At 32.4% G+C, this 13248-nt stretch overlaps 2 protein-coding genes across 4 annotated transcripts in view; one reads left to right on the top strand and one right to left on the bottom strand.

Annotated features, from left to right (window-relative positions):
* Window positions 1-2415, bottom strand: LOC135127785 (uncharacterized). Its single transcript, XM_064054403.1, has 5 exons — window positions 2111-2415; window positions 1732-1876; window positions 1477-1677; window positions 1371-1423; window positions 1-1262 (listed from the first exon to the last, which is right to left on the bottom strand). Exons 2-5 carry the CDS (start codon window positions 1842-1844, stop codon window positions 193-195), a joined length of 1437 nt encoding a protein of 478 aa, XP_063910473.1. The 5' UTR covers window positions 1845-1876; window positions 2111-2415; the 3' UTR covers window positions 1-192.
* LOC135127786 (zinc finger protein 501-like) overlaps window positions 2407-13248 on the top strand; it is a 26206-nt gene continuing 15364 nt past the window's right edge. The window contains exons 1-4 of one of the 3 annotated variants that reach the window (XM_064054407.1): window positions 2407-2684; window positions 2733-3009; window positions 9948-10327; window positions 10378-10978. In XM_064054407.1, the coding sequence (XP_063910477.1) occupies window positions 2556-2684; window positions 2733-3009; window positions 9948-10327; window positions 10378-10938 (1347 nt within the window). In that variant the 5' untranslated portion in view covers window positions 2407-2555 and the 3' untranslated portion in view covers window positions 10939-10978. Of the gene's footprint in view, window positions 2685-2732; window positions 3010-3267; window positions 3648-3700; window positions 4307-9947; window positions 10328-10377; window positions 10979-13248 lie in introns of those variants that run through there. The other 2 variants (XM_064054406.1, XM_064054405.1) reach the window with 2 other exon arrangements.

Below are 13248 nucleotides of genomic sequence, written 5' to 3' on the forward strand. Positions count from 1 at the left end.
AAATAAAACAATTGTACATAAGAAATTATGTAGTTTTTTTTTCTGGTGGGGGCGAAATCCTCCTGGAGCATGGTTCCACTATTTTGGGAAGTTTCAGACTCTTACCAGCTGACTTCCTGTGGTCTGGTGTTAAGGGACTCCATGAGCATTGCTTTAAAGGTTTTTTTTAACGTACAATGTTTCATTAAACGTTTACTCGTCGTTAAAAAATTGGCTCACTTCTCTAATAAGGGGATATTGTAGATTTGTTAATGCTGCCACAGCTTTAAATACCACATCCCCATAACTACATAATGAGCGTGGCATGAAATTTAAAATGTGATAGCACTTCATGCGTCGTATAGCCCGTTCCACATGAATTCTTGCACGTGCTATATTTTCAGTGCATTGGACTTGTTCTGGTGTAAACTGGGGACTTCTTAAAAATTGTGGAATATTCAAACTCACACCAGGAGGCAATATATTTTGAATAAGAAAACCCCTGTCGGCTAATATTAAATCGCCCACTTCTAACTGTTTTAATATCCCACAATCCTGTACAACTTTTTGATCTGAAGTAGATCCCACGTACAGGTCACTTACATAGGTAATGACACCATTTGGAGCCACACCTATTAAGCCCTTAAAAGTGTTGTGGTGTTTGTAGTTGCTGTACGTAAGACGTTGCTTTTTCATTGACGTTCTAGCAACAACTGTAAATATTTCTGTACAGTCTAGAACTGCTCTGCAATTTGTAAAATTGCTGAAGCTTGTTGGCAAACAAGACTTATTTTTCTGTCGAGATGGTATCACCTCCATAAATTGTTGATATAGGACTTCATAAATTAGATGCACATATGTAATCACGATATTCGTTACAGCTGCTTGCGAAATATCGAAACGTTGTGCTAAATCTAGGTGGGGGCAGTTTAGCCGAAGTTTCATCAACGTCAGCAGCAGTTGATCAATTTTATTCAACTTTTTGATGCCCCATTTTAAGTACCACTTAATCTCAATGTTTTCAATGAGCTTAAATAAAGTCTCAAAAATTGTACTTTTTGGCAGTCCAGTGTACAAAAGTACAAGTCTGTCATTATTCTTAATATTCTCATATGAAAATCTCACTGAGAGGTACTTAATCTTTTCCTCACATTCTTGGAGTCTTTGTTTTAAAAAATACACTTCAACTTCCAGAGCAACATTTGAAGCAGCTGACACCGATTGAGCTGCTGAAGATGGCCCTGCACTGGAGGTTGATGGTCTTGCATGTGATGCTGATGGTTCTGAAAACATTAATGTTTAAGTGATCCGCTGACACTTGGTTAATCATAAGAAGAATCTTAAATATAACGCCTCACAATTTGCTGATGTTGGATATGAATAATAATTACCTTCGACAGTTAATATTGCCACATCTCTAAACGATGTTGAAGTTGATGGCATTCTAAAAATTTAAATGGTTTAATGCAATAAATATGTATTTTTATTAATCATTACTCTTCAGCTGATGAAGGACCAGGTATTGCTGGATCATCGAAAGTCTTCATCTTCCTTGTTCGCTTCTTTTTTTTCTCAGGCGTTGAAGCAATGAATTTTTTTTTAATATTATGTAAGAACAACTCAGGGCCATTCTTTTTCTCTCCGTCCCTAAAGTGGCAACTGCAGACGTATGCACCAGGGCCTGGTTCAACATCTCTCCTAAAAAGTTAGAAACGATTTTATAAATATGAAAAAATATGTTATGATGTTCACCTAAGCAAACGTTTCCATTTTGCTCTTTCCTTTTCCGATTTCGGAAACCTAAAAAACCTACAAGTATCGCGGGTACTGTAGTGCTTGCAATCAGGTGCCCAACACATTCCCATTTTGCCCCTTCAAAGGTCTGAGTTCAACTCCTCTACAAATAATATAAATATTAAGAACAAACAACTTTTCGTTTTTATATGAGTCAGCAAGTTACCTCACTTTGTTATTATGTGAGAGGAAATATTAATAGTTCGGCTGCTTTGCAGGATTTTGAATTTACACACAAAGAAAGAAAGTGAGGTTAAAACGTATCAACATAAAATTTTAACAAAAGAAGAATCCATCAGGACGTTTAATCAATTCTAGATTGTTTATTAGTACTTACCAACACTCACAATTCACTTTTGATACACTACAACTGTATAATAAGTTTATAATTAATAAAAACACGCAAAACCCTTAACAATTCGGTGTTTGTTTAGCTTCACTGTGCTTGACCTACCACAACTGCTACGTCACACTAATATGGCGTATTGTCGCATTTCCGTGTAATTAACGATGTAAATAGCAGTTTTTATGGTACCGTTGATCAATAAATCAAATACTAATAATACCGTTGACGACTCTCTCACCACTTCCCACTTTTATTCTGTCAAACACAGAACCACAAATTGTCAAACGCCAAACGTCACCGAAGTTTTTGTAGGTTATGTGAAACTGAACAATAATTCTGTTTTATTTACGAGATTTATAAAACAAAATAAATTTTCTCATTGTTAATTAATTAAACCTCAGTTTTACATCTACATTTTATTTGAACAACTCGAAACATGGAACACAATCTAACCAATGAAAACTTGTTCAAAGTATGTCGAACTTGTTTAGTGCAAACTGAAGACATGAAAGATATTTTCACGTCGTCTCTAGACAAATTGTTGAAAGAATGTACATCACTGGAGGTAATTACTAGCGATACAAACGTACAAAAATAACGGTGTGAATTTCAGGTGAATTCAAATGACGGACTGCCAACGCTGATTTGCGAGACGTGCATAAGCCGAGTGAACGATGCCTATTCCTTCAAAATATTATGCGAAAATAGCAGTCAAAGGTTGAAGGAGTTTGTGGCGACTTCAACCGTTAAAGAGGAAAGTACAGAAGTGATAGATATTTTAGTTGAATGCTATGAGTACAACAGTGATCAAGCAAGTCCTGTGGATAATGTAGAAGATGAAGAAAATAGCGAGGACACGAAATTGGACATCACAGAGACCAGCACTGAGGGTAATGCTTAAAATTCCTATTCTTGTTACTAGTGTTTTGTTATGGGGTGTTAATATAGTATATTATTAACCAAGGTTGTGAAGATGGTCATTCTAGAACTGGCTTCACAAACGTAGTTAATATACTATTTTTTTCACTAGTAGCCATGAATCGTGATTTTTACCAGTAGAAACTGTAAGACAATAAATTAAAACAATGAATTTTCAATATTTTGACGCAAAATCAACACTACTTTGCGTATTTTCTTAATGTCTTCAGAACTAGAGGCGAAGGCGCAAATTCCGCCAGAAAAGTTATTGCCGGAAAAATCCAAGAACATTTATATGAAGGTTTACACAGAATACAAAGACTGGTGTTCAAAGAAGCAGGTCGCTGGGACCTCAGAAAGCGTGCTGTTAGTGTATTTTCAGGAACAGTCAAAAAGAAAGAAGCCTTCCACTTTATGGGCAGTTTATTCCATGCTGCGCTCCACACTTTCCTTAATGGAAAACATTGACATTACAAAATATTTCAAACTGATTACGTTCGTAAAGCGCAAAAACGCAACGTACAAACCTAAAAAATCTCGTGCATTTACCAAAGAAGAAATAACTAAGTTCTTGGTAGAAGCTCCTGATAACGATTTTTTATCGGCAAAGGTACCATTTCCAGTGTAACTTGTTGCTGGTGTTTTAAATTTTCTATTATACAGGCGATTTTTATTGTTGGATTAACTGGGGCTTGTCGCACGGAGGAAATCTGCAATATGCACATGAAAGACATCGATATGCGAGATGACCTTATCATTGTCAATATACCACATGCCAAGAATGCCACATCAAGAAAATTTGTCATCACTGAGCCTTTGTGGATCAAAATAGTTAAAAAGTATCTCACCAACAGACCCACTCCAGATATGCCGAAAGCTTTTATTTGTTTTCGAGGTGGTAAACCTACAAAGCAAAATATAGGCCACAATACAGTTAGTAACATACCCAATAAAGTTGCAAAATTTTTGAAATTGGAAAATCCAGAGTTATACACCGGACATTCGTTGCGTCGCTCGTCAGCTGCAATGTTGGCTAAAAGTGGCAGAGATATTTTATCATTAAATCACTGGAAATCTACAGATGTTAGTGACACTGCTATTGATATTCCTGTGACAAACTTACCCAGTACCTCGACGAGTACAAATATAAATCACGCGACGAACACTTCCATTGGAGGAATTACAATGACTTGCCACAACTGTACCACTAATTACAATTTGAAATAATTTTTTGTTCTTAGTAAAGTTTATTAAATAATTGTTCTACCATTTTCCATGATTTTGTTCTTAAATGTTCAAAGAAAAAGGAAGCCGTTTGCACCTGTCGCTGAATTAATTTTATGTGGCACCAACTCAAATGTTAGTTTCTATAGTTAGTTAGTTAATAATGTTAGTTTCATACATAACCTAATTCTTCTTTTTTAATCTTGGTGGTAAAGTTGAACTTCTTGAACTTGATTTTTTTCACTACTGGCCATGAAGCATACAATTGTCGACTTGTTTCGGGGTAGTGAAGTTGAACTTTACTGCCAAGGTTAAAACGAAAAGATATAGGTTATGTATGACATACGTGATGTAATTATTTCTTAAAATCAATAAACGTGTGCAATTATTATGATTAACATTCTTGGGTATACGCTCCCAGACGGTGGAAGATAAAATTAATTCAGCGACAAGCGGTCTTCTTTGTCTTGAAGAATTAGGTTAGGTTTCTTTAAAAAATCAAATCAAAATCATTTTGCGTCAAAAATTGAAAGCTCATTTTTTCAATTTATTGTCTTCCGGTTTCTACTAGTCAAAAATAGTATATTGTGAGTGTAACATGCTACTTTTACGCTTTCGTTTTATTTTATTTAATATGTAGGTATAAAAAACAACTAGTAAGTTTTAATCTCTTAGGTTGGTATGACCATAGATTAATATAGATGCGACATACAGTCTGATTTTGCAAAACCACCCTTATTGACATTGGAGTCCTCAACCGCCAAAGGCAAGCGCCAAATTTAAATAGTCGATGCCAATAAAAAAACTTGTTTGATCTACAGACCAGAGCGCGCTCAGGCCAATGTCGACTCTAAGCGTTCAGAAGCGATTTGGTTGGTTTGGACTATAATTTCTGCGGGAAATAGTTGTTTAGTCGGTTTTTATAACAACCAAGTGAATATTTTTGGTACATATTTAGATGATTTTACATATTTTGTTTAACTAAGAATTAATTCTTTATTTGTGTTTTATACTAGCAAAACGTCTTAAACTAAGAATATTGTTGAAATCGTAATAACCCAATGGATTTGTTTCGGGAAAATGTTTTGGAAACACTGTGTTCTATTTTGTATGAAAGTTTTTAGTGACAATTTTTGTGGTTGTTTTCAATACACTGTATGATATTAACAGTGAGAAAAAAAAAATGAAAAATTAAAATAATCGAAAATTTGAAAAATCGAGAAATCTAATAATCGAAAAATCGAAACCTTAAAAAATCGAAAAAATGTAAAATTCAAAAATCTAAAATCTAAAATTGAGAAATCGAAACTCCCAAATTCAAAAAGTCGGATAACTGAAAAATCGAAACATCGAAAAACTGGAAAATCTAAAAACCGAGAAATCGAAAAATCAAAAGATCAAGAAATAAATCATGGAGTCGAAAAGTCGAAGAATTGAGAAACCGAAATAGGCCAAAATCGAAAAGTTAAAAATTGAACAATTTATAAATTGACAATCAAAATATCGGAAAATCCAAATGTCGATAAATCGAGAAGTCAACAAACTTAAAATTCGAAAAATTGAAAAATTGAGAGATTGAATGATCAAAAGAACGAGAAATCGAAAAGTGATGAAGTCGAAAAATTGAAAAATAGAGAAATCGACAAACAAAAAGTTAAAAGTTGGAAAAGCGGAAAAATAAAAAAAAACGAAAAAATGGAAAACTGGAAAAAATGAGAAACCGAAAGAAGCCAAAATAACAAATTGAAAAACTGAAAATCGAAAGCCAGGAAGTCGAAAAATCGAAAGACTAAGAAATATTGAAAAACTAAAATATCAAAAGATTGAACAATCTAAAATTTAAAAATCCAAAAATTGAAAAATCGAAAATGTAAAACACATCGAAAAATCCAGAAGTCAAAAATAGAAAAACCGAAGAATTGAAATATTGAAAAATCCTAAAACTGAAATATCTAAAAACTGAAAAATCGAAAAATCAAAAAAGTGAAGTCGAAAAATAGAAATTGAAATACCGAAGAACTGAAATGACAAATCGAGAAATCGAAAAATCTAAAATTTTGAAAATTAAAAGATCTAAAATTTAAAAATCGAAAAATTGTAAAATCGAAAAAGTAAAAAAGTCGACACATCGAAAAATCCAGGAGTCAAAAATCGAAAAGTCGAAGAATCAAAATATTGAAAAATCCCAAAACTGAGATATCGACAAACTGAAAAATGAAAGAAAAACTGAAAAATGGGAAAACCTGAAAAATCCGAAAACTGAAATATCCAAAAACTGAGAACCTAAAAAGTAAAAAAATTGAGCAATCGAAAAATCCATAAAGTGAAGTCGAAACCTTAAAAAATCGAAAAATTGAAAGATCAAAAACCTGAAAAATCAAAAAATTAAAGAATTGAAGAGCAGGAAAATCGAAACACTCGAATGTCAAGAAATGGGAAAATCAAAACTTCGATTAATTGAAAAATCGAAAAATTGAGAGTTTATAAAAGTCAAATTTGAAAAATTAAAAAATCGAAAATTTGACAAAATGACAATTGAAAAACAGAAAATCTAAAACCGGATAGTCGAAAAATCAAAAGATTAAGAAATCGAAACATTTGAAAAATTCGAAAACTTGAAAAATTGAAATATCGCAGAACTGAAATGAAATATCGAGAAATCGAAAAATCTAAAACTTTAAAAATTAAAAAATCGAAAAAGTAAAAAAATCGACACATCGAAAAATCCAGGAGTCAAAAATCGAAAAGTCGAAGAATCAAACTATTGAAAAATCCCAAAACTGAGATATCGAAAAACTGAAAAATGAAAGAAAAACTGAAAAATGGGAAAACCTGAAAAATCCAGAAACTGAAATATTCAAAAACTGAGAACTTAAAAAGTCAAAAAATTGAGCAATCGAAAAATCCATAAAGTGAAGTCAAAAAATCGAAACCTTAAAAAAACTAAAAAATGAAAAATCAAAAATCTGAAAAATCGAAAAATTAAAGAATTGAACAGGAATATCGAAACCCTCGAAAGTCAAGAAATGGGAAAATCAAAACATCGATTAATTGAAAAATCGAAAATTGAAAAACAGAAAAACTAAAACCGGAAAGTCGAAAAATCGAAAGATTAAGAAATCGAAACATTTGAAAAATTGAAATATGGAAGAGCTAAAATGAAAAATCGAGAAATAGAAAAATCTAAAATTTTAAATATTGAAAAATTAAAATACAAAAAAATTGAGAACTCTAAAATTTAAAAATCGAAAAAGTAAAAAGTCGACACATCGAAAAATCCAGAAGTCAAAAATGGAAAAGTCGAAGAACAGAAATATTGAAAAATCCCAAAAGTGAAATATCGAAAAATTGAAAAATGAAAGAAAAACTGACGAATCGAAAAACTGAAAAATCCCAAAACTGAAATATCCAAAAACTGAGAATCTAAAGAATCGAAAAATTGAAAAATCAAAATACCTGAAAAATCAATTAATTGAAAAATCGACAAATACAGAGTTTATAAAAGTCAAAAATTGAAAAATCGAAATATTTAAAAATCGTACAATTGAAGAGAAAAACTGAAAACCGAGAAATTGAAAAATTGAGAAATTAAAAATTAAATAATAAATAGGAGTAAACTGAAAAGTCCCCAAACTAAAATTTCGAAAAACTGAGAATTCGAAGGTTGAAACAGCAAGAAATTATGGTCGAAGCCGGTTAGTATGTGTATCAGATCACGGACCATGGCTTATAAATCAAATCGTTTCCTAACACTTAGAGTCGACATTGGCCTGAGTGCGCTCTGGTCTGTGAATCAAACAATTTCTCAGACTACGAACTGTAATTCGTGTGACCTGAATTAGAGTGAAGGTAACAGTAAGCCGCTTGTAATATTCTGGTAAATCTAGTGTCAATTTGTCGAAACTAAAACGCGTCGTTAAAAATATTATTACATTTTTTCTAGTTAATTTTATTCCTAGTTAGAAACGAACACTGTTGCCAACATAAGTCGAGGAGTCCTCAACCGTCATTTAATTTCAACTATGACGCTTCTCTATGTTCTCTGGTATGACTGACATACCTACTTGATTAAAATTTAAGTTTAAACGTTCTTGCAAATTATGAAAATATTTTTAATGTGAGTTCAGATTCAGAAATTGATATATCATGCACTCCTCCAGAATTACGGAAGATTGCAAAGACTGTTGTTACAAAATTGTTACCCAGTAAGTCTAAACCAAAATATGAAAAAGAATATGATATTAAAAATTCAAAAATTTGGCCTTGGCTGTGGTCGTCTAACAAAATGGAACAGTACGTTGTGTTTTTGAAGAATGGCGGGATGATACATCCCGCCAACTCGACTAGGAACCGCACCCTCCGCTTATTTCGGTGTTATTTAGCCTCAATTTCTATGACTCTGATATTAACGACAACTGAACAAGTGCTAAAGTTTCAAAAAGAGCAATCAACAACATTTAAATTCGCCACACAATCTTGTGAAATTTTTAAACAAAAAAAAAATCTTGTTTGAGATTAAAATTGGACATTAGATAATTTATATAATGGAAACATTCATCAACAAAATATTTACAAAACAAAAACTAGCAAAGATTTATAGAAACAAAAGATCTGTTGTGAAATAAAGTTAAAATTGTGAGATAGAGGAATATTGTATGAGGTGAAAATTGCAAAGCTAACAAATTTACGTGAGATTAATATTAACACTTTATCAACGATTCGAACAAAGAATTTATATGATGTTACATTATGCCATGATGGTGATTGGTTACTTAAAACAATTTGTTTTAACGGTTTATATCGTGAACTGCTTATCAGTCAGCGTTGTGAGGAATAAGCGTCTCGGTGATGTAATTTTTAGCGTTGCGAGGAAATGCCTCAGTGATGTAATGATGATAATGATGATAAGGAAGAAATTATTTTAACCCCCCGCCAGTTCACGATATTATGAATTTTGTTAATTTAACTGCCGTAAACGAACTATCAGCAATCTTGTGTGAAGAATTTAAGAAGTGTTATTATTATTCGTAATTAGACAAACACAATCAAACGAGCAAGTGTTTGTCTAAACAAATCTAATGTCTGTTAAACTGTGTTAGAACCAGTTAACGATTAAAATCCTAACATGAACTGTGAATTTACAAACAATGAATTAAATTTACATGGGTTGGCGTCTGTCGATAAATCGCATTTTACCAATTAAAAAGCCGCAAGAATTAGCTGCGCGTGTTGGGGAAAATTGTGGCGTCACCACGTAGTTACAGTCACACAAACACACCAAGACTGACGCTTTCACCATGTTTTCGCCATCGCCATCTTGTCTACCCAAACCGCCCTCTCATAACCAACCCTCTAACTAAAATCTCAAGCAGACTACACACTACCCAAAAGCGCTAACGTGCACATGGTTGCCTGTGTTCAACGATTTTTTTGTTTGAAATTTTTTTTCAAATTCAAATGATTCAAATTCGGTCACCAATTTATTGTCTTGCGGTTTCTACTAGTGAAAAAGATGATATGAAGTCTTCACAACCTTGGTTAATAATATACTTTTAGACGTAGTGAGCTATGAAATTATTTATTATTTATTATTAACACCTAGTAAGCGCTGCACGATTGACATTTTACTAAATTAGTTAACAAAAGTCGCCAAATTTGCAATAGTGAAATAGAATATCTTCTCCAGAATTGCGGGAATCTGCAGAAAAAGTCCCCCTCAATCTCATGCCCGAAAAAAGCAAGGTGCGTTACGAAAAAACGTACAAATATTTTCGCGATTGGTGCTCTAAAAAGGGGATCGAGAACTTCACTTCGGAGAGCGTTATACTCGCATATTTTGGCGACGTTGCCAAGACTAAAAAACCGTCCACATTGTGGGCCCATTATTCGATGTTGAGAAGTACCGTGAATTTTAAAGACAACGTCGACATTTCGAAATACACCAAATTATTAGCATACTTAAAAAAAGAAAACGCAGGATATCAGCCCACTAAATCGAGTACATTTACGAAAGAAAACGTCGAAAACTTTTTAAAAAACGCGCCATTCAACTTCCTTCCACTTAAGGTATGAACAGGTAGCAATTTTTGACTTGTTTTACAATTTTAGTATTCTAGGCCGCTTTGGTTATTGGCATCTCAGGTGCGTGCCGAAGCGACGAACTATTTAAAATGAAAACCGCTGACGTAGATTTACAAGAACACAGAGCGATTGTTGTAATTCCAAGCACAGAGACATACCAAACACGATCATTCCTCGTAACTAATATCAAGTGGGTAGAAATTGTAAGACGGTACGTTGATTTACGCAAGGATGTTGAGGGTGACCGATTCTTCGTACAATTAAGATACGGCAAGTTGACAAAACAGCCATACGGTCAAAATTCGATCTCCCAAATTCCTAAAAAAATCGCAACTTATTTACAACTGAGCAACGTCAATACATACACGGGCCACTGTTTCCGGCGTACAGCAGCAACATTACGTACGAACGGTAGCGGAGACGCGCGCAATTTAAAAAAACTGGTTGCAGAAGCTTGTGTGGGTACTTCCTCAGATAGTCAAAATGTGCCCAACGAATCTATCCCTGGCCCATCGTCCAGTGTCTGGAAAGAAGAGTTGCATGAAGAGGTAGATCTTAAAATGGAAGACCATGCCAATGATACTTTTAATTTCTGATTTTAATAATAATAATACATCATAAAATTTTTATACTTGCTATTGTTGTTTGTGTTACTACAGTTTCGACCTGCTTGAGCTCTCATCTACACATTTTGCCCAATTTCTTAAAAAAATCGCAACTTATTTACAACTGAGCAATGTAAATACACACACTGGGTACTGTTTTCGGCGCACAGCAGCAACATTGCGGATAGCGGAGACACGGGTAATTTAAAAAAAATCATTTTGTGTAAAAAAAATTGAGGTTTAATTTTTTCAATTTATTGTCTTACGGTTCCTACCAGTGAAAAAAGTGGTATAAGGTCTTCATAACCTTGGTTAATAATATACTTTTAGATGTAGTGAGCTATGAAATTATTGATCATTTATTAACACTCTGAATTAAGGTTTATTTCGGTGAAATATTAACACCTAGTAGGCGCTGCACGATTGACTTTTATTAAATTAGTTAACAAAAGTCACCAAATTTGCAATAGTGAAATAGAATATCTTCTCCAGAATTGCGGGAATCTGCAATCTATACTCAAAAATTGAACAAACGAAAAATTAAAAAATCTAAAATTGGAAAAACGAAAACAATAAAAATAAAATATAAGCACGGTTCAAAATTTTTCTTTTTTTTCAGTATTTTATACATATTATATTTGGTAGGGACTAAATACAAAATTCAGGAAAATTGACTTAATTCTGTAATTTAATTTAATTTAATTGAAGTTAAAAGTGTAATTTGAAGGTTTTCTTATTTTATATTAGAAAATTATTATTTGAAAAATATTGGGCAATATTGCATATTCACTAAGTTTTTAAGAAATTAGCGAAAAAGAGTGCTCATCCTCCATAACAGTAGTTGTATGATGGGGATTCTAGGCCACATTAACCTCAGTTGACCCCGTGTTTCTCAGTGGGTTTTGCCCATGCTCGGGTGTTAGACCATTTTTTGGCGGGAAAATTCAATAACTAAATTGCTAACCTGTCCACAACTTTCATGATACTAAACAGGTGATCCAAAAATGACGGAGAAGCTCGATGATATGTTTGTTGTTAAGACTCTGAAGAACTCGAAAAAATGGTTAAAAAATCCCTGAACTAATTTTTTGAAAATTTAAACTTGCACCCTGAAGAATTAACTTCATAATTCTGATTTGATACCGTAAAATTCCGATAAAATTTGTCAAAAATGACACTGGATCGTATTCTAGCAACTTATTATTAAATTACTAACAGCTATTTAACTGCCTATTAAATATGCAGTTCATTGAAACAAATCAGAATTACAAATTTAATTCTTCAACTCAAGACGAAACAACAAAAACTGAAAAATCTAAAATTAAAAAACTGAAAAATTTAAATTCGAAAATATGAAAGATCGACAAATCGAAAAATTTAAAATTCGAGGAACATCGGAATATTGAAAACTCGAAAAACTGAAAGATCGAAAATTTTAAAAATCGAAAAACTGAAAAACGGAGAAATCAAAAATTCGAAACATCAAAAAATGGAAGATAAATGACTGAAGGATCGAAAAATTGAAAAATTCCAAGACTGAAGCATCCAAAAAATTCAAGAAATTAAAATATCTAAGAAAACCAAGAAACTCAGGAAATCCAAAAATTCCAACAATCCAAAAATTCGAAAATATCCCAAAAATCCGAAAAATTCAAAAAATAATAACATAAATAAAAGAAAAAAGAAACATCAAATAAATTTAAAAAAATGTAAAGATCCAAAAGATACAATGATCCAAAGATCCAAAAAAATGTAAAGATCCAAAAATCCCAAGAATCTAAAGAATCCCTTCGGATTTTTAGATCCGAAGAATCCAAAAAATCCAAAAAAGAGAAAATATCCAAAAAATCGAAAATTTGAAAAATCCACAAATCGAAAAATTTTAAATTTAAAAAATCGGAAAATTAAAATATGGAAAAATCGAAAAGATGAAAATCCGAGGAATTGAAACATCGGTACATTGAAAACTCGAAAAACTGAAACATCGAAAATTTTAAAAATCGAAAAACTGAAAAACCGAAAAACCTAAAACCGAGAAATCAAAAATTCGAAACATCAAAAAATGGAAAAATTGAAAACTTCGAACAGTAAAAATTGGAAATATCGAAAAAGTCCAAAAATTGAAAATGGAAAAATGGAAGATAAATTATTGAAGGATCGAAAAATTGAAAAATTCCAAAACTGAAGCATCCAAAAAATTCAAGAAATTAAAAAATCTAAGAAAACCAAGAAACTCAAGAAATCCAAAAATTTCAACAATCCAAAAAATCGAAAATATCCCAAAAATCCAAAAAATTCAAA

The sequence above is a fragment of the Zophobas morio genome, unplaced genomic scaffold (assembly GCF_036711695.1).
Source record: "Zophobas morio isolate AGI-343-1 ecotype UQ-CSIRO unplaced genomic scaffold, CSIRO_AGI_Zmor_V1 ptg000012l, whole genome shotgun sequence".
NCBI classification, from domain to species: domain Eukaryota; kingdom Metazoa; phylum Arthropoda; class Insecta; order Coleoptera; family Tenebrionidae; genus Zophobas; species Zophobas morio.

Bases quoted from the DNA above. Each gene is read 5' to 3' on its own strand.
- LOC135127785 (XM_064054403.1), bottom strand. From the start codon at position 1,844: ATGGGAATGTGTTGGGCACCTGATTGCAAGCACTACAGTACCCGCGAT. The intron at 1,424-1,476 runs GTAATGATTAAT...TTAAATTTTTAG, and splicing joins GGTCCTTCATCAGCTGAAGA to AATGCCATCAACTTCAACAT. The intron at 1,263-1,370 runs GTAATTATTATT...TAATGTTTTCAG, and splicing joins GGCAATATTAACTGTCGAAG to AACCATCAGCATCACATGCA.